This window comes from Talpa occidentalis, unplaced genomic scaffold (genome assembly GCF_014898055.3).
Source record: "Talpa occidentalis isolate TD23 unplaced genomic scaffold, MPIMG_talOcc4v2.1 talOcc4.6, whole genome shotgun sequence".
NCBI classification, from domain to species: domain Eukaryota; kingdom Metazoa; phylum Chordata; class Mammalia; order Eulipotyphla; family Talpidae; genus Talpa; species Talpa occidentalis.
The window spans coordinates 79,323,180-79,344,365 of NW_023604972.1; the positions used below are offsets into that span (position 1 = coordinate 79,323,180).

The 21,186-nt window shown below is 41.1% G+C and overlaps 2 protein-coding genes across 4 annotated transcripts in view; one reads left to right on the forward strand and one right to left on the reverse strand.

Annotated features, from left to right (window-relative positions):
- Nucleotides 1–656: 656 nt before the first annotated feature.
- PLK2 (polo like kinase 2) lies at nt 657–7,215 on the reverse strand. The gene is made up of 14 exons (XM_037529963.2): nt 6,838–7,215; nt 6,176–6,283; nt 5,917–6,033; nt 5,602–5,731; nt 5,280–5,367; nt 4,716–4,811; nt 4,426–4,624; nt 4,192–4,339; nt 3,745–3,842; nt 3,307–3,436; nt 2,850–3,090; nt 2,608–2,737; nt 2,244–2,354; nt 657–2,110 (listed from the first exon to the last, which is right to left on the reverse strand). The coding sequence occupies exons 1-14, from the start codon at nt 7,105–7,107 to the stop codon at nt 1,919–1,921; spliced, it is 2,058 nt and encodes a 685-aa protein (XP_037385860.1). The 5' UTR covers nt 7,108–7,215; the 3' UTR covers nt 657–1,918.
- Nucleotides 7,216–7,770: 555 nt separating this feature from the next.
- The window catches only part of RAB3C (RAB3C, member RAS oncogene family), a 300,766-nt gene continuing 287,350 nt past the window's right edge, over nt 7,771–21,186 (forward strand). For 2 of the 3 annotated variants that reach the window (XR_008549378.1, XM_054688404.1), the window contains exons 1-2: nt 7,771–8,275; nt 9,171–9,240. Coding sequence is in view for 1 of the 3 variants with exons in the window: in XM_054688404.1 (XP_054544379.1) it covers nt 9,208–9,240 (33 nt within the window). In the remaining 2 variants the exon portion in view is untranslated. Of the gene's footprint in view, nt 8,276–9,170; nt 9,241–21,186 lie in introns of those variants that run through there. The other variant, XM_054688407.1, reaches the window with a different exon arrangement.

Genomic DNA, 21,186 nt, shown 5'->3' on the forward strand with positions numbered 1-21,186 from the left:
TTCTTTGAATACTACTTTAAGCCATTAAACAAAGACTGAGGTTATAGAGGTGACTGGAGAACTCCAGCCAGGAGGAGTTCATCTAGTCTTTCAAGTCTCCATAGCAAATTCAACAAAATTTTTTTTTTTTTTTTTTTTATTAACTAGGTATACCAGGTGTAGACTTTGGAATAATTTTAGGAAAATGGGCCTCCCTGGTGGCGTAGGTGGTTGAGCACAGCGCTGTGAAAGCTGTCCACAGCCTCTGTAGTGCCGGTTCGATCCCCGCCGGCCTCAGAGTAACCCACACAGCGAGCAGACCTCTCCTGTCTCGTCCGCTGCTTCTCTCAGCAGTGTATTTCATCAGTCTGCCTGTTCTGTTCCCCGCTCTCACCCTCCCGCGCATCGGGCCTATACCCCAGCTCTTGTATAAATAAAATGAATCTTTAAAAAAAATAATTTTAGGAAAATGTGTAAGTGTAACCACGATCTCCATGCTCCACTAGGCAGTATCCTAAAAGGAAGAGTCTACTACACAAAGTGCTGATTTTCTTGGGGCAGTGTTTTCGTTATAGTGGGATTATAAGAAAAAAAAGTATTTGCATCTCACACAGGTCCCTGTGAGTTCAAAGTAACAGGATGAACAGCTTTTTACATCTGTCAAAGAGTAAATCTACTGAAAGAGAAAAACCTCTGCATGGCTCTTGGATAATCTAATAGTTTAAAAGATAGACTTAAAACCATAGGTTGGTTCCCATACCATCCCTTATCTGCCATGTACCAGAGGATAATAAAATAACTTATTACAAAATATCTCCCACTGCTAGTTACATGCCAGTACTGCCAGTGCACTGGAAGCATTTAGCCAGGTGTAAGCTGAATAATGCATTTAGATGGTGCACAGCAAGTATTACAGAGTTGTGCCCATAAGATAAACTTCTGTACCTATTAACACTTAATAACAGAGATCTGTCTACACAGGATTACTCTGGCTTTCAGGTCCAAGCTAAACAAGTTTTGAGGAAATACTCCAGGGAGAAATGAGTTTTGGATTTAGTAGGAATCCTATGTTTTGGTTGTAACAAGAGTGGTATTCTTGTTATATTCTCTTCTCTAGATAGATTCATCTAGGATGATTGTATTTCAGGTGTTAAGAGACTGACTTTCCTAAACTATTATTAGCAAAATAAAAGGTCTAACTTTCTGATATGCTTCCATACTAAATATCAGGCTATAGTGCCAAGAATCCGTTGGCAAAGGAGGTTGTGATGCAGTGATGTGACATACCAAAGACGGGAGACCATTATTTTTTACTTTTCCATACGCTTTATTGCCAACAGTTTGAAATGGTCAACATAAAAAAAAAAAATTGATAATAAATACTGCTCTTTGGGCTGTAATAAATAAAAAGTTTATTAACAAGGAATGCACTTTTCCAGCCACAAGTATCTTCAAAAATTAAGCAAAAAAAAAAAAAAATTATATATGGCCATAGTTCACAGTTAAGCAGCCAAAAGCTGCTTTAATTACAGCCTTTAAACAACATGGGAGCTTCCTCCCTTCTCCCTCCCCTTCAGGAAGTTTATTCACAGTTCCAAGTCCTCTGTCTGAAATGCTCTCAACAGAGAGAAGTTAAGAGTCTATGCACCTTTCTGCGTAATTGTCTGAAAAACCCTTTAAAACAGGTACGTCAGGAAAACTGCATTCTGGTTCACTCTTGGATTATCCAAAGTCACAAACTGTATGCTCTTGGATTATCCAAAGTCACGAACTGTATGCCTCAGCCTGGTCTGGCTCCACTCAGTCCAGCAGGCCACAAAGGAATTGTTTTCGTACCACCACCTGCCCTTCTTCTTCAACATGCTATAGATCATTCTACTGGCTTCCCTGTAGATCTCACAGTGGAAAAGAGGAGTCCCATAGGGTCCGTTCAAGTCTTTTAGTTACATCTCTGTAACAGCATATTCAGAGCATATTCCATTCGATGTTTTAATTCTAGTGAACAGCCAGACATCAACAGAGTTGTCAGCCTGAATGTCGTAGATATTCTGTCCTCATTGATGTAAGTGAGAAGGTATTCTTCATTTTGGCTACAGATGATTATTTTCGTATGATCATGGTAGAAATTCACCTTTAAAAAGTAAACGGAGATATTAGATGGCTACAAATGTTAAGAATTAGAAATTTTAGTCAATAATTAAACTCGTTAGGTAGAAACCATTTTTTAGGACCTAAAGATGCACTTTCTGAAAGGGTTCACTTACTTGAAAGGTGCCATCATTGAAGAGCATCATTAAGGCCTTATCAGATTTTAGCCACTGAAGGAGGTAGAGCCGAGGTCTTCGAATGTCAGTAACACTAGGCAGATCTCCACCCTGAAAGATATTCGAAGTGTTAGTTCCTATTAAGATTTTTGCGATGTGAACTCAATTCTTCTAAGCAAATGCCTCACACTTAAGGAAGCATCAAAATGCTAGTTTTCTACCCCCACCTCACAGAGGTTCTGACTCAGAAAATCTAGCGTAGGACATGAGTATCTGTGCTTCTAACAAGCTCCAAGTGTACACAGATGCTTCTGGGCTCTCAACAAGGCTTCAAATACCACTGCTCCAAAGTCATAGTACTTACATCCATGAGGTTCTCCTCCATGTAATGAGAGAAGTATTTCAGCACCGTCACTTGGCTAATAAATTGTTCAGGGGCATCCGTTGCCGGGAAAACAGAACATTGGCCAAGTTCTGCATAATAGTGAACTGTTCTAAAAAACAGGACAATAAAAGAAAAAAAAATAGAAGAAGTTAGTCATCATTTTCAGGATTCTCTAGCACAAGACTAAAGAACTGACAGGATTTCATCAGTTGGATACTTACTTTTTGTCCGGAAGGAGGCTCATGTGAGCACCGTTGTTGAAAAGGACACCTACAGTGTGGTCAGAGAGCTGGTACCCAAAGCCATATTTGTTAGAGTAATCGACCCATTTGGTAACCCACTGAAAGGAAGTGCTCAGCTGCTCTTTGGGAATGCAGTCAGCTTCAGGCATGTTCTCTAGACAGCCTCGAAGGACTCTTGCCACTGTATCTGCAACACTTCCCATGGTACTGTCTTCAAGGCCTGCAGGTCACAAAAAGTTACAAAATACTTAATAAAATCTGTCTCTGGTAGATGCTAAGCCTTCCCGCACTAATTTGAAAGACACAGAACTTAAAATTCTCCTTTTTCCAATTCCTCTGATTCTGCTTCTATGTTAAATTAGGCTACAAAACAAATTGACTTCAATCATTGGCATTTACAGTTTCACCATTTAAAACATGACTGACAACCACTTACATTCACTGCTACTGCTGCAGCTGCCAAGAGTCCCTCTGACTATCATCCGAATGGCATCTCCAATCTGCTGCTTGTTTTCTACTGCGGGTGTGCCAGATCTGGCAACTGTAGTGCTGGGTGGCTGGAGCTCCTAGAAAAGAGAAGTCAAGCAATGAGTCAAGCTTCTAAAATTCATTTAAGGTTGAGATTTTGGGGTTATGTTGAGTTAAGTTACTGGGAAATCTTATCAAGAAGTAAAGGGCACAAGCACATAAAAGATACTGTAGTAAATCAACTGCATGCATGGTTTAACTGAAAGACAGAATATCTCCTTTTAAAGGGAAAATTTGAAGTCAATTCAGCATGCTTGAAATGTGATAATCATAGTCCAAGTGATAATTGATGCAGCATGAAAGCGATGTAAAGTGTTTGTGTCTATTTTATTTATTTCCAGTATACCTCATCTGTCCTGTGTTTGCTGGGTTGCTGAGTTATCGAAGTCTTTTTCAAATCATGCCTAAGCTTGTAAATGTCTTCATCTTCTTTAGACACTTTATCTGTAAATCAAGGAAAAGAATTATGAGCATTATTTAGCCTAACAAGATAGGAACAGAGCTAGTCATATTTCCTCCTTTTGCATTAATAACTAGCTTATAAGCAACAAAGGCAAAAACAGTGTTTTGATTTATCATTGACATCTGCTGCAATATGCAAACAGCACTCTTTAACATACATGAAATAAAAAGCTATCAATCACAATTTGCAGTGTGGGATTTTAGGCTATATAAAAAGGTCAAGTGTACATAAGCATACCTGCTAAGTTATGTTACTATAAAAATATTTTAATTCACTTAAAATTTAATATAATATTGGTTACATAAGAGAGGGAGAACTTTTAATACTTACTATGTGTGTCAATATATCTTGCTTTGTCTTTTTTGCCACCAAAAAGAGCAGCAGCTGCTTTCTTAAAGAAATTCTTAGCTGGACTTGATAGGTGGAAATCTGGAACTGTATGACAACAGCTAGAAGAAAGTCTGTCTGGAGTGAAGCCCTATGAAATAGCAGAAGACTTTCAATAACTGGCTAGGGAATTGGGACTAATAACATGTAATAAAAAGACACAAGAAACACACAAACCTGCAAAAAAAATTCATGCCGAATGATGTCATCCAAACTGGGACGATCCTCTGGATTTTTGGACAACATGCTAGCTATTAGGTGCTTAGCGGGAGCCAGCAATGACGATGGCATTGTATACCTTGCTTCTCTAATGCACCTGTAGGTTTCTTTCAGATTTGTGGTTTCAAATGGGGGTCTTCCTAATAACATTGTATACCTGCATACAAGAAAACATTTTTTTTAGGAATGGTCCAGTGTTAAAATCTAAATCCAAATTTTCTTTCGGATCACTTGGTGCATTTACTTACATTACACAGCCTAAGGCCCAAATGTCCGATTCACAGCCATGTCCTTGTTTGTTGAGGACTTCAGGAGAGAGATAATTTGGGGTACCACATATTGTTCTGGAAATACAAAATAGGAAGATCTTATTCTATTGTTCAAACTTAGTTTGCTGGACAAAAAAATCTTAAAAGTACTATGTTGAATTTCTATTTGGATTCATCTGACTCTTGATTTTTGGCATTTGGACAACTGACATTTGACCATGTGACCTGGTAATTTTTTTAACCCGTTAGGAGTTCTCAGAACTCATGACAATGTTTTCAACAGAGACCAGGTACAGCATGGCCTTTTTATACATTTTAGGCAAAGATCAGACAGATTTCTTTCATAATCACCATGTAGGCATAAGGTACTTGTGTCTGGTCCACAGAAGGCACTTAATGTTTCCTTAAATTAACAGTATTGTGGTTTATAGATCAACCAACATTTTATTATCTGCTAAGCTTCTTGAAACATTAATTGGAAAGTAATAAAGGCACATTTGATCTCCAAGAAACACTACTAGGGTATTCATTTCTGGCTCTTACCTCCTTCTGTGTTCCAAGGGTTCCAGCCTGGCTGCCAAACCAAAGTCCCCAACTTTCAGTTCCATAGCCTCATTAATAAAAAAGTTACCTAGAGGACAAATAAAACAAAATCTGAATTACTATGAAAAGGCATTCTAACCAAGTGCATACACATTCACTTTGGAAGCAGAGAGCCGGTTGTTTAATATTAAAGTTACCCATTCAAAAGCAAGATTGCATCAGCTAGATCCCAGTTAACAACACTAACAGATTAAAAAGGGTGAGAGAAAAGAAAAGCCCCCCCTCCCCACCCAACACCAAAGTGTTGGAGTAGAGGGCTTACCTAGTTTAAGATCTCTGTGCAAGATTTCTTGTTCATGAAGGTACTTGAGTCCAGACACAATCTGCCTGAGGTAGTATCGGACTTCTGGCTCCGTCAACACCTTTCTTGCTTTCAAGATATGAGCCATGGACTATGTAAAGAAGGAAAAAAAGAGAATGCGTCAAACAAAAAAAATCAACGGTTTCCTTTTGCAGAAAGAGTGACGAAAGTTAATGTTGCCTTAGTACAGCTCCTCAACTAAAATACCAAATAAACCACAATTTGAATACCAACTGGGTTTGACAGAAATAGATGTACTGAGAAGTTAATGCTTACCCGTCTACTGCAGTATTCCAAGAGAATGTAAATGTTTTCTTTGTCCTCAAAGTAGTGGTAAAACTGCACTACATGCTTATGATGAAGAATTCTGTGAAGCTCTATTTCTTTGTCAATCTAAAAGAAAAGCAGCATAAACCTTATTAGCCTCTCTTCACCTCTGAGGAGCAGTTGCTTACACATGCAAAAGACATTTTCCTGACAGGGAAGGGCTATCCCTGCACACAAAGAAAATACTTTACTCAACAGTCATACACACCTTTTCCCTTTGATGTGGTTTAGCTACTCTGCTATGAGGAATAATTTTTGCAGCATAGACTTTGTTGTTTGTCAAATCTGTCATCTCGTAACATTTTGCAAAGCCACCCTGAAAGGAAACAAAGCCGAGAAGGGAATTGAGTATGGCAGAAAAATGGACGGCAGGTATTTTAAAATAAGGAAAAATACAAGGAGGCAGAGGGATGCAGTTTACTTTTTAAAAGCTCCTCGAGGAAGGGAAAATCATTCCTGAAAACAGCAGTTTGCAAGAATTTTCCTTTCTCCCTATACAAAGAGGAGCTTTATGAGGGTGGGGGGGGGTAGGTTGGGTTGACGAGAAATAATGTGTGAAGAGACTTGTCAAAAATGTTTCCAGGGTGGAGGTAGAGGGAGCTAGGTCTGGTACAGAAAGCCCCTGCTTTTCTGGCCTCATGATCAATTTCTTTTAGCTGCAAGAGGCATCAGAGCCGGCTCAGGAGGTAGTGTCAATTCCGTCGCTGTCAGCGCACAAAAGGCAGAGGAGGGCAGGTGAGCAGCCCACGTCGCGCCGGGGCTGGAACCCCAGAAGCTGTGGGCGCGGGGGCTCCGCATCCAGCGCGGCTCGGGGGGCCGCCCGGTCAGACCTCCCTCCCTCCTGGCAGCCAGGCGCCCGCCGCTCGTCACCTTTCCCAGCACTTTGCCCCGGCAGTAGCGCTTCCCCGTCGTGGGGTCGACGATAATCCGTGAGATCTCGGCGCCCGAGTGCGAGTGGTGGTGGTGGTGGTGAGGGGCCGCGGGCTGCACCGGCGCCTGGGGCTGCGGCGCCTGCGGTTCCTCCGGGGTCTGCTGCGGTCGCTTCTTCTTCGAGTCTCCGCCGCAAGCCTTGCCCAGCGCCTGCTCGCACATCTTGGTGCCGGCGGCCGGCTGGTAGGTGATAGTCCGCAAGAGCTCCATCGTCGCCCCGCCGCCCGCCGCCACCCCCGAGGCGCGGACGCGCGTCCGAGCCGGCCCTAGTCCGTGAGCCGCCGCCGTCCGCCGCCCGAGCCCGACGCCTTCATCCACTTGTGCGAGTGCGAACGCCCGGCGAAGTCTTATAAATGGGCCGGGAAGGGGGCGGAGAATGAAACGGGATGCGACGTCACCGGTGACGCCCCGCCCACCGGCCGCCCGAGCGCGCGGGGCCGGCCCGAGGTCACGACGGGTGGCGAGCGCCGTGGGCCCTGGCGCGGGGCGGCCGCCGGGGCCGGGCTCCGGGAGCTGCGGGCGCTCGCCGCGACGGGGGGGGGGGGGGGGGGCAGCCGAAGGGCCGGGCGGTGCCCCGGCCGCCACCCGTCTCCGGACGCTCGGCAGTTCGGGGTTTGAAATAGAAACGCGAGGACCGCCGTCGGGCCCGCCCTCCCGCCGGGCGCGCGGCGTGCGGAGCCTGCCGGCGCGTGCTGGACGCCCGGCCCATCCCCCGCGCGGCCCGGCCTGGCCGCCCCGCAGCCTCCCGCCTCCGGGGCCATGGTGTGCGCGTGTGCCCCGAGTTCTTGGCGTGGGAACGTGGGGCCCCGCCCCGGCCACCCGGAGGGCTTCCGAGCCGCGGCTGCCCGCCCTGCTGCCCACTCGGTGCTGCTCCCGCACGTTTTTACCCCATTAGCTGCCGTCTGGTGGCGGGCACGCGGGGGAGGCCGTGCCCGAGCTTAGACTCCAAGAGTCGGGTGTTCCCAGCCCACTCTGGCTTCTGAATGCGGAGTCAGGCTCGCGGCCCCAGGCCCGAGTCCTCTTAGCCAGCGGGGGCCTCACCCATCACCCCAGAGCGGGCTTCGGGGCCTCGGTCGGAGGTCAGGCCCTTAACCTTGGAGAGGGAGGACGGCGTCCTCCGAAAGGCTTCGAGTTGCTGAAAACCAGAAAACAAGGGCGCCATCTCATGGAATGTTCCAGAAGCACAGCCGTCTCCGTGGCAGAGGTTAAGGGCGGTGTGGGCCATTGACAGCGGCGTGAAAAACCCTCATGCTGCTGAATAGGGTTTTACCATCGATATCGCCTCCCACTTCATATTGCCAATGGATTTTGCAGAATGCGTCCTTCTTGTTGCTCATTAAGCCTCGTGGCTGGGAGAATCAATCCAAAGCTTTCTAAGGTGAGGGGATTGGTAGGATCAAGGGAGGACCGCAGGCAAGTGAGCCAAAATGTTATTTATTATCTTAATTCCAGATTTTACTATTCAGTTCTGCCAGCCTAGAAACACCATTTTACCTTGTTCTGACAGCAATAGTGTGACATTTATTGAACACGTGCGAGGCATCAGGTTTAGTATTTTTAAGTGCCTCCTTTAATGCTACAGTAGTTCCAAGTGGAAAAGACATCACCGTTTTTCAGATGAAGAAACTGGAGCTTAGAGAATTCAAGTATTTTTGACAAAAGGAATTAGACAGTTTTTTGATACTAAGCCCCATTACTATTTTGTATAACAAATTAATCCACTGTCAAGTTTAGGTATGCAGGGTTTCAAAAAAGCACTTACAAGACATCCTTTCTCATACTTTGAATAAAATGTAGAAAGACTTCATGTGACATTACATAATAGAAAGGGAATGTTTTCTCTCTTATTTATTTTTAACAAATCCGGGCATGCTTGGGCATGTTTCTCATAAGTGAAAGTAGACTTTACTCCAAGATTATACGTACTAAAATACTGGGTGGCCTGGGGTGGAAATAAAGAATTACATAACCTGTCCCTTTATTCAGCAAACCTGAGAATGACCTTTGCTTTCCAGATTTATGCAAACCTTTTCATTAGCCTATATTAGGCTTGCTAGTTCAGAAATGCTACCTTCAATTTCTAGAGCTAACTTTATGCCATGTCTTTATTTATTGGTTGATATTGAAATAAAAGTTTTTGGCCTTCTAAGCTATGTTTTTGGCCATCTTCTTGATACATATATTTTTTTGGACCGTGAAGAATACCGTGGATTTTTTCCATTGTTATTTCGGTTCTTTGATTATTTCATACTTTTGTTTATAATTTTACCTAGGGCACGTCAGCATTTGATAGACTACTGAACACTCGAAATGAAGCACAGGTCTACCTTCCCAAACATGCAGGTATTTAAAAATATCAACTCTTAAGTGCTAAATTGTCTTATTTCCAACTGTGAAAATCTGATTTTTTAGTTTGTGCTGCCACCATGTGGCTAGAACCAAAATTGTAGTCCAGAAAACAAAAAAGGAAATAAATGTACCTCCCAGTAGAGATGAATCTTTAATTACAAAATATTTATTTGTAGTTCTATATACTTAATGCACGTAAAATTAAAATAACAATAAGATTTTTGGATTTACTTGAAAAAACATGAAAGTGTGTAAAAGAAGAAAGGAAAATCTCCCAGCTGTCAGGACATAATGAAGCTATAGCAATCAAGAAAGCTCACAGGGATAGATTGACCAACAGAATATGCTAGAAATAGATCATCATACACATATGAAACTTTGATATATGACAGAGGAGGCATAATAAATGAGGAATGGAGGACCTAGTATTCACTACCACAGAGTTAACATTTTCTTGTGATGGGAACTTCTATGATTTACTTTCCTTGCAACTTTTACATATATGATACAGTATTAGTTATAGTCAACATGTTGTACATTACATCTCTGAACTAATTTATCTTTAAACTGGAAGTTTGTGTCATTTGATCACTCACTTCATTAAATCCCACCTCCCACCTCTAGCATCCACCACTAAGAGTTCACTTTTATTTTTAAATCCATATATAAGTGAGGTCATAGAGTATTTGTTTTTCTCTGACTTACTTCACTTAGTTTAATGCCATTAAAGCCCATCCTTGCTGCAATGGCAGGCTTTCCTTTGCTTTAATGATGGAATGATGGAATAGTAATTACATAGATACACACCACATTTTCTTATGCATTCATTTGTCTATGAACACTTTTGTTATTTTAATGTCTTGGCCATTGTGAATAATGCCGCACTGAACTTAGGGGTGCATATGTATCTTTAAGTTAGTGCTTTCATTTCTTTTGAATAAATATCCAGAAGTGGAATTGCTGGATCATATGGTAGTTCAATTTTTAATATTTTGAGGAACCTCAGCACTATTTTCCATAGTGGCTATACCAATTTACAGTCTCAACAGCAGTGAATAAGTATTCCTTTTTCTCCAGAACCTTGCCAACACTTATTATTTCTTGTCTTTTGGATGGAAGCTATTCTAAGTGGTATGATTCAATAATGGCTCACTATGATTTTGATTTGCATTTTTTCACTGATGATTAGTGATGTTGAACCCTACCATGTACTTGTTAGCATTTTTTATGGTTCTTTGGAGCAGTATCTTTTCAGATCCTCTGCTCACTTATTAATTTAGTTGGGTATTTTGCTATTGAGTTGTAGAAATGCTATATATGTATTTTAGAGATTAACCCTTTATCAGATATATGACTTGCAAATATTTTCTTCCATTTTGTGGGTTACCCTATCATTTTGTTTGTGATTTCCTTTTAGTTTTAGTTTTCTTTTTTAGTTTAGAACCTTTTTAGTTTTATATAGTCCCACTTGTTTATGTTTGCTTTTTTAGTCTTTGTTTTTGCTGTCAGATTCCAAAAAATCATCTCCATGACTGATTTCATGGGGCTTACCCTCTATGTTTTCTTCTAAGAGCTTTATGGTTTCAGGTCTTACATTCAAGTCTTTAGTTTAATTTCTAGTTGATTTTTATGTATGATGTAAAATAGATTGTACATATTTTACATGTCTGTCTAGTTTTCCCAATGTCATTTATTGAAGAGATTGTTCTTTATATATATCCAAATATATACAATGGAAAAAGATATACAACAAAGAGAAATATTTCTTTGCATGCAAAAATCATTAACTCTGTAGAAGAGAATGATCAATTTGACTGAATTAAAATGAAATTTTACTCATCAAAAACACCTAAGACTAAAAACTCAGATTATAAATGGGTACCTGTACAAATTTGTATACGTTTAACCAATAAACAATTAGTACAAGAGTACATAAAGGACCTCTACAAATCGATAATTGAAATGAATCAACGGAAAAATGAGTGAAACATTTCATAGAAAAAGGATTATATATAACTAATAAGTGAGATGAGATTCCCAAATTCATTATCATTCACATGAAAATCAAAACCATTTTAATTGTTTCAATTGATAAGAATTAGGAAGCCTAAGATGTCAAGTGTTGGAGAAGATGTAGATTAATAATTTATTTACGCAATTATGCTGGGAAAGTAGATTTGTCATTCTTACACCATACCTACCACCTAACAGTAGAAATGCTTGCACATGTGTACTAGGAGAAACATACAAGTACAGCAGTGGCAGCTCATTTAGTCTTAGGAAACAAAGCAGACACAAACAAAATGCCCATAAAATAAGAGAATGGATAAATAAATCATACTACATATTATAATAGGATACTACATGATAAGCAATGAATTACAAATATCCACATCAATATTGATCCATTTTAATGTTCAGTTCTAAAAGGCAAATCACAGATTACTCTTTTAATAAAATTCAAGAAAATTTTCAAAATATTTCATAAATACATGCACATATATTGATCTAGAGTACTATTTACAATAACGGGGAAATATTAAAACACAAAATATAGGATAATAGTTACCTTGTGTGGGTGTGGTCAGAAACATAGAAGGAAGAACACAGAGGTCACCATGAAATATTAAAATTGATTCAGTTCTTCGGTTAGGTTAGTTCTTCTTTCGCCTAAGAACAGAGCAAGCAGAAGACTGATGCATGCAGAGAATTGAAACTCTGTCATGAGCCAAGGAGCATAACAAATCTAATCACGTCTACTTTAAATCCAGGTTAAAAAATAATATTGATTCCTAATAAGCATACGATGTGAGGGAAGTGAAACATATGGGAAGAATAATTTGATATGCAAGCATGTTTCTAATAAGGCTGCAGGGTCCAGGCTGGACCTCATGACTCCAAGTCCAAATAACCTGGTCATCTGCAGCTTCAGTCTGGAAGGTGAAAAAGAGCCCAAACCTTATTTCATATTTACCACAGTATAAGTTGATTGGATATTTGAATTTTCATATCTAACTCTATGAAAAGTGAATAAGTATAAAAGGTTAATTTTAGTATGTGAATTTAAATGTCTTTTATGTTCACTTGGCCATTCTTCTTTTGCAAAGGACTAGTACAAAGGACTAGTACAGCAGTTGAGCGCTGGGCTGTGATACTGCCCGCAGCCTCTGCAGCGCCGGTTTGATCCCCGGCCACCGGCGAGGGTCCCACAAAAAAAAAAAAAAAAAAAAGATTTATATTATACAGCCATTGAAATGCTCAGCAAAAATTCTTATTCATTCACTCATCTATCTATCTAGTTAATCTTCTATCTACTTTCTGAACTTGGTAATAGTGTTTGAGCACGTTTTCCCATAGCCACCATACCACAAACTGCAGCAGCTAATTATTGTGAGTTTACATCTCCCTCTACTGGTACAAAATGATAGTGCCAATCAATCCTGAAAGTCAAGGTTGTTTGAAATGCAACTGTCCTTTTAAGTGATCCCCAAGTTATTATGTCAAAATATAAAAGTAATCTCACTTTTGAATCTATCTTGAAAGGGCACAATTATTTTCTAAAGTTAATTTATTTTAAATTCTAATTTAAAAACCCAAAACCAAGTGAAAGATGTTTTAACTTTCTTGAAAATGAAAATGTTTTCTAAGTATTAATATAAAAAAATTGGGCCTCCCTGGTGGCACAGGGGCGTAAGCACCGCACTATGAAGCAATCCACAGCCTCTGCAGCACGAGTTCAATCCCTGGCTGGCCAGAGAGAAACCCACATGGCGAGGCAGACCTCTCTTGTCTCACCCACCGCTGCTCCCCTCAGCAGTGTATTTCAGTCAGTCTGCCTGTTCTGTTCCCCGCTCTGTCTCTGATGGTCCTCACACCCCTCGCCTCTCTGGCCTGTACTCCAGCTCTTGTATGCATAAATAAAAAAAATCTTTAAAAAATCAATAATATAAAAAAATTAATAAAAATGACATCTTATAATGATTTTTAATTTAAAATAATTAAAGATTTTAAAATAATTTAAAATTTAAATAACTTTTTAACGAATGTCTTCCTCTCTTCCTCTTCTGAAGTCTTGAAGTTTGTCTTCTCCACATGTACGTCTGAGTTTTCTGTTCATTTAAAATCATCTCTTCAAACATATGCTTGAAAAACAATAGAGGTGCGACACACCTCTCATGCCATGGGGTTGAGATCCTGTTTTACTATTTTAAGAATATTTGCAAAAACTGGTCAACTATTGTTCATTAACCTTGAAAAAACATTTTATTGGGAAATCTATGGGTGCATCAAGTAGGAAATAAAAAGGCAGACATTTGAAAGTCTCTAGATTGAAGGCTTCCCACTAGAACCTTCAATACAACACAAAGACATGAAGATTATTAGAACTATTCCAATACTGCTTTTAATACAGAAGAGTTAAAATTACTAAACTTACAAATGTAAAGTACACCAGGGGTTTGAATGTTTTATTACAACCCTTGATGAGAAAGAAAGAGTGGACTGTATAAAATGAGGTTAAGGGCCTGTTTTCCTATTAAGGATGTTAAGTGAGGAGTTAATTTATCTCTGCCTTGAAAAACAAAGGGTACTTAGCATACAAAGATAGAGTGCAGGCCAGCTCTTTCGATGAATGGCTGTGCCATCCCCTGATTGCCCTCTTGGGTGACTGCTATAACCCCAGGGACTTCAGCTAAGGAGTTTCATTAATATCACAAAGGAAAGAATTCTTAACAAAGCCTCCCTATAAAGCCTCTTTCTTGAGGCAGGAATAGCTTTAACTGAAGTTTGCTAAAAATGCTTCACAAACTTGTCTTTGCCTTAACCATCAAAGACTAACCTTACATTCTTTAATGTAATGTTAGATTCAGATCTAAAAAGTGCTAACTCCCATGGAGCAGAGAGATTTCACTTAAGACTCAAGTTAAATGAATTTAAATGTGAATTTGTTGGGCAGGGGTCTATATTACAACAATATAGGCATACAACTCAGGTAGCAATAATAGAAGGGCATGAGTCACTAAGGAAATCCTAGAGACCTGGGCAGATGACAAAATCTGGAGGGACCCTTACAGGGGTCAGTTTTGGGGCAGGAGTTGACTGCTTCTCACAGAGAAAATCTTAGGTGGTTTTTGCAAAAATCTGGAGAAAGCTGGGCCTCCCTAGTGGCGCAAGGGGTTAAGACGCAACCTATGAAGCTATCCGCAGCCACTGCAGCACAAGTTTGATCCACGGCCAGGGAGCTACCCACATGGCGCAGCAGACCTCTCCTGACTAGCCCGCTGCTCCCCTCAGCAGTGTGTATCAGTTAGTCTACCTGTTCTGTACCCCACTCTGTCTCTGGTGAGTCCTCTTGATACCGGAATTGTCAGGCGTAGTCTCCCAGCGAGGAACGGATCCCAGGCTGCAGGGGCAGCGCTGAGTCCCAGCCACTAGACCACCACGGGTTGGTGTCTCACAAAGCCGCAGCAGGAACTTTGCAGACGCTCAGGCAAGCAAGCGAGAAGAGGCAGGTTTGTTTAGAGAAAGAAAAAGTTTATTGAGGAGAAAAGGAACAGAAATAAAGTGGGACTCCCACGCCATGAAACCAGACCAGGGAGGGGCAAGGAAGCCACAGTGGAGTCATGTCTCAGGGAATATATACCTTCTTTCCCTCATTATTCTAAAGCTCCACCAGTCTCTTTGTGATTGGTTAGTTCTCGGCTGTCTCACTTAATCTGCTACTGAGCAGGGGATCTTCACATTCCTTATCTAACAGGTTTGTCTTTCCCCATTTGTTGTACCTTCCCCCTTGTTTGATAGATATATCTTTATGGCCTAGTCTCCCAGATGAGCACCCCTGCATTTTAGGAAAGAGAAAGTCAAACATCAGCTATTGAAGAAAAACAGGCTGCCACCCACCGGGCTCAGTGCTGACCCATTCTCATTTCCCCCTTGCATAAATATCCCTGCACTCTGACAAAGGGGAGGATGGTGATCCCACCAGACAAGAGTCTGCTGCCCTCCTAATTTGTCCATAAATTAAACCACTCTCCCTTTCCCCAAACTCCACCTCCCTTTATCACCTGAGGGAAACCAAGGCCAGTGTTAACAATGTTGTCCTTGGTCCTGGGATATTTGTTTTTCCCAGTGGAATTAGTTACATTCCTCTAGTTGTCCTTATCTCTGAAGCCTTCCTAAACTCTTCAGAGGTCCCTTCTGGCAATGTCCCTAAAACTGCCTAATTACCCTAACTTGCCCTATGTCTCACTCTCACCCCCACACACCTCTGGCCTGTACCCCAGTTCTTGTATGCATAAATATATAAATCTTTAAAAAAAAAAAAAAAGGTCTGGAGAGAGCTTATCAGACCAAGGTCATGGGGTCCAGAAGTGCTCAAATTGGCTTATTTCAGCTCCTATATTTACACTACTTATAAGGGCTATATTATCAGGACCACCTTGGGCATCACATCTTGAAACAGCAGGTCTCTTAACTGTCCTTGCTTTTCACTTGTCTACTTGCTACATGGCATGGAGAGGGGCACCCCAGGGCCCTAAGCCTGCCTGCTCTAAATAGGTTCTGCCATCTGCCACATCAAGTCAAAACACTCTAGTGTGTAAAACCTTTAATGGAAGCAAACTTTAATACAATTAGTGTGCAATACAGAAAAGGGGAAGAATCAAGTTTCCAAATCAAGCATCCAAAGTTACCCATCCCCTCGTGGGTAAGTGCCCAGACAAATAGGGTTGGCTTAAAGCAGGGTCACGGAGGCCCTAAAGCCTAAAGCACCTTCTGGTAGGTCCCACAGGACAGGTACAGAGGGGCCAGACAAGTCTGGAAGAAAAATATCAAAATCAAGATAAAGTTTGCTATTGTTAACCTCCCTACAGGTCTCTCCCCCACTTCTGTTTCAAGTGTCTCCTTCCAAGTCCCTGGTACTGTTACAGGGCAAACCCCGATATAAAATGGGGTTGCCTGACTGTGGGTCCTCACCCGTGCGCTTAAAGGGGACTTATTAATGCTAAACTGCAGACATACACAACACGTTGATAAAAGGTTTATTTACAAGGGAAGGGGAAATGAATAACTCAGGGAAAAAAGAGGGAGATAAGTTCATAAATGCATCCTACCCATTCCGCTCACCTGGAATCCCAATAAACAGCCAAGCTGGCAAAAAAAAAAAAAAAAAAAACCTAGTACACCTCACTGGCAAGGCCCTGTGACCCCCCACCCCCACAACATGGCCAGTTAAATACCCAAACCCAAACCGAGAGCCTAGTTGCTTAACTCCGCCCTCAGGTCCTCACCACCTTCCCTTTGGTGATCATGGGATTTGTAGTTCCCAGTGACTTAATGGAGTGGGGGTGGAGTCCACAAAGCCCATATGGAGTTTGCCTAGGACCTCCTTTCCCCCTAACAGTACCAGTCCAAGGCCAAGAAGTAAGCACAGCTGCTTCACATGTCTTTCTCTTTATGGGCCTCCTCCAAGTCTCCTTCTTGCTCTCCTTTCCTTCTTCAGTTTTCTTTCCAGCTTCTCCCTGCTCAGCTCCACCCGCCCTTGGGTGGGGCAGGTAACCTGGAAACTTCTTTTTTCCTGGGACCACCCTGTTACAATGGTTCAAAATTTAGCAGTTGGGTTACATAAAACATGCAAACCTAAATTTTAGAAATGTGAAAAAATCAATGAGAAACATGAGCTATGAGCATTTAAGGTATACAATTAAAGCAGCTAGGTCTCAGCTGGGGCAATTTTTGCCTTCCGCAAGGGAACCTTTAGTAATACCCAAAGACATTTTTGGTTGTCACACTGGGGAGGAAGGGGATACTATTGGCATCTACTAAGTAGACAGCAGGGATACTGCTAAACATCCTAGAATACACAAGAAAACCCTCCACAACAAATAATTACAGATAATTAGCCCAAAATGTCAACAGACTGAGATTGAGAAACTCTGAATTAAAGTAATGCTCAGGGGAAAAATCCTTAGCTTTAAATGTTTATATATCAATAAATGAAGAATAATAGATTTACTTAAAAGTAATGGGGGTAAACTGTTAGTCCAGGTTCCACTCTTTCCCTCCAGAAAATTGAGAGACAGGCAGATAAAACATTTATTTTTTAAATAAAATAAACACAGAAGAAATTTAGAGAATAATTGGAACCTACTTTATTCTGTATAAATAACAAAAATCTATGATGATGCACTTTTCTGAGAAAAAAAATTATCAAGCTTAACACCCCAAAATTTAAAAAGTTAAACAGACCAGTCTCCAAGAAGAGAAATTGTAAAAGAATGACTACTAAAAAACATATCAGGCCTACATAGTTTCATACTGCAATTAAAGTTAAAATAATGTCAAACTTTTTAAAACTGTTCCAGATCATAAACTAAGACAAAAACTTAGAATTTTATTCTTATGAAGCAAGCATAGCATTGACATCAAGGTCTGACAAGATTATACCAAAAAGTCTACTGATAATCTTACTTATGAATATTATGGATTTTAAAATAAGACATCTAACCAACAAAACCTAGCAGTACAATAACAGAATATTGCATCATGATGAAGTCATCTTTGTTAAGACACCGATGACTTCCATACAACTGGTCTTTAGGAACCATCATACCCTGGCAGGCAGGTAGTAGGAGAGGAACAAGCACATCAGCAAACTAAGATGTTTAACCAGCAGGGGGCAGCCTTCTCTAGGCTTTTTATCTTACAACACTTTCTCCTGAAGCATACCAGCCCTTAATCTCTCTCTCTCTCTCTCTCTCTCTCTCTCTCTCTCTCTCTCTCTCTCTCTCTCTCTCTCTCTCGCTCTCTCTCTCTCTCTCTCTCTCTCTCTCTCTCTCTCTCTCTCACACACACACACACACACAATATACATAATACATATATTTATATCATATATAATGTATATTTTCCCTACCTATGATATAGATGTCAAAGATAAACAAAACTGAACGCTAGGTAAAGTGAAAAGGACATATTAAAATCAGTAATATACTATTATAATAGAGAAAGGTGTTCAACATGAACTGAACACAGCTTCCATTTTTACAAAGGCAAGTTAATAGGAAAATGAGGGGCTCGAATGGGCGGTGAGCCAGGTACTCACTAAAGTTAGAAAAGTGAAAATTTACATAAAGGGCAAAGGGTGGCAGGGCAGATGGGGATGTTCGTCCTTATGAAACCCATCTGAATTTGTTCTGTGGAGCTTGTTGAAGTTAGTCTCCTGTCCCTCACAAACTGGGGTTAGGGGCCCTAACTCCAGTTGTTGGCTGGAACAAACAGTAAATAGGTTGGGCAACATTGGGTTTTCTCAGGCAGGTACTTCAAATGAGATGAGGGTCATCCTAGGGGTTTATTCTTGATCTCTTAGAAACTATGGCAGTGTCAATTCAAATCTTTTTGGCCACCATTGAGGCCTAGTCTAGAAAGGGCTCCCAGGAGACTAAGTTTGGCTATGAAGAAAATCTTTGTCACGGGGAGGGTATTTATGCTAGTTTTATTGACAAAAGTGTAATTCCACTATGCCCATATACCAATAGAACCTTGTTAGTACTTCTCAGTGACTTAATGACAATAATTCTGCTTTGGAGCAGCTTTACGATCTCAGTAGAATTTGTGCATTAACTCTAGAAATAGATATCTCTGTTCTGAGGAAACAGTCTTGTTCCTAGATTTTCCCCTGTAAATAATCTTTGGGAACTGAAGTGGTCACTTATATTTCTTCTGCACGGCATACATTAGACTTCTTATAGTCAAAATACCATGATATCATTTGGCAAACCATGCCATGTCAGCAGGGGAGAAGTGGTTAGCCTCATTTGTCAGCATGCAAGGCTGGCCCAACCCTCAGAGCACTACATGTCTCTAGCCTACAAAAGTCTTCCAAGGTTAGCTGAAACCTGGCTCAGGCCAATGATGACTTCTGGAACTGTCCAGAAAATAGGCACTCTTGCCTCTATACTATCAGCAGTATATGTATCAAGCCTTGTGTTAAGGGGTTTCCACGTGGGAGAGCCTACAGTGGAAAGAGTTAACCAAGAGAAGGTGCCAATACTGATGATGAGCTTTTACATACAGTCACTTTAGGTTTATTTTATTATTATTTGTATTTATTATGATGGAATATTTTAGATGTTCAAAAAGGTGTGAAAGCTAATATAATGAGCATCATGTTCCTACCTGTACACGCAAGGCAGTTTAAGAAATAAGTGATTACAAAGAAATTAAACCCATGGACTCTTCAATTATATAGGTCAATAAATCCATTTGTTTAGGTCAGTTTGAGTTATTGCTCTGACCTTAGCAACTAAGGAGCTCTGATAGAATGTAGACATATCAATAAAGCCTGGCCTAAGATGGTATAAAGATAGATATAGGGCTTCTCTGGTGGCACAGGGGTTAAGTCTCAGCACCATGAAACTATCAGCAGCCACTGCAGCACAGGTTTTTGATCCCCGGCCAGGGAGCTACCCACATGGCACAGCAGACCTCTCCTGTCTCTCCTGCTGCTCCGCTCAGCAGTGTATTTCAGTGAATCTGCCTGTTCTGCTCCCTACTCTGTCCCTGGTAAATCCTCTCACCCCCTGCATCTTTAGCCTGCACCCCAGCTCTTGTATGAATAATAAAATAAACCTTTAAAAAAATATCCATAGCCAAAGGCCCAACCACAGTCAGTAGCCCTGAAGGACAGTCCCCCCACCCCACCCCCCAAAAAAAAAGATATCCATAGGTACATAGGTACATACATACATATAAGCAATTTAACAGTAACAATTTGGGTTTCACGTAATGGATCCTATTCCAGTTGATTTTGCATCTTTTTTTAAAAAATAGTTTTAGGTTCCTAACAAAATCAAGGGATAGTACCCTGGAAACAACCCAAATGCCCAAAAATAGATGACTGGATCAAGAAGATGTGGCATATATATTATGCCACATGTGGCATATATATTATGCCAGATGTGGCAATGGAATATTATTCCGCAATCAAAAAAGATAAACTCATTGCCATTTGCAGCATCGTGGATAGAACTAGAAGGAATTATGCTCAGTGAAATAAGCCAGAAGGAAAAAGAAAAATATCGGATGGTTTCACTTATAGTAGGAATATAGGGGAACCAAATAAGACATCAGTGTAAAAAAATAATAACAGTACAAAACACAACAAAGCAAAAATAGACAATTATAAATCAGAGACATCCTGCAGGGGAGGAGGAGGGAGAGGGATCAGAGGGAGGAAGGGAGGAGCACAGGGGACTGAGGTGATGGTGCACAGGTGCATTGGTGAAGGAAACACTATGGGGACTATACCTGATGGGGTGGGGGAAGCAAATATTGTTTAAAAATGAACAATGATGTAAATTTTTTTTAAAAAAAATCAATATTAAGAAAAAAGGAATTTTGGGCCTCCCCTGGTGGCGCAGGTGGTTGAGCACTGCGCTGTGAAGCTGTCCACAGCCTCTGCAGCACCAGTTTGATCCCAGCCAGCCAGCGAGGGTCCCACATGGCGTGGCAGACCTCTCCTGTCTCTCCCGCTGCTCCCCTCAGCAGTGTATTTTGTCAGTCTGCCTGTCCTGCTCCCCGCTCTGTCTCTGGTGAATCCTTTCACCCTCCCACATATCTGGCCTGTACCCCAGTACTTGTATAAATAAATAAATAAATCTTTAAAAAAAAAGGAATTTCCCACATACCCTTTGCTCCCAAACATGCACAGCCTCCCCAAATATCAGCATTCCTTCCTTGCAGTTCACCCTTGCTGTTGTACATTCCATGGGTTTGCACAAATGCATGATGATATGTATCTACCACTGTGGTAGTATACAGAGTGTTTTCACTGTCCTAAAAATCCTCTGTGCTCTGCCTATTCTTTTCCTCCAACTCCCAGCCCTTTTCAACCCCTAATCATTTTTTGATCTCCATAGTTTTGCTTTTTCCAGAATGTCATAT

Bases quoted from the DNA above. Each gene is read 5' to 3' on its own strand.
- PLK2 (XM_037529963.2), bottom strand. From the start codon at position 7,107: ATGGAGCTCTTGCGGACTATCACCTACCAGCCGGCCGCCGGCACCAAG. The intron at 5,732-5,916 runs GTAAGCATTAAC...TTCTTTACATAG, and splicing joins TGGAATACTGCAGTAGACGG to TCCATGGCTCATATCTTGAA. The intron at 2,738-2,849 runs GTAAGTATCCAA...CCTGTTTTTTAG, and splicing joins AGCCTCCTTCCGGACAAAAA to AACAGTTCACTATTATGCAG.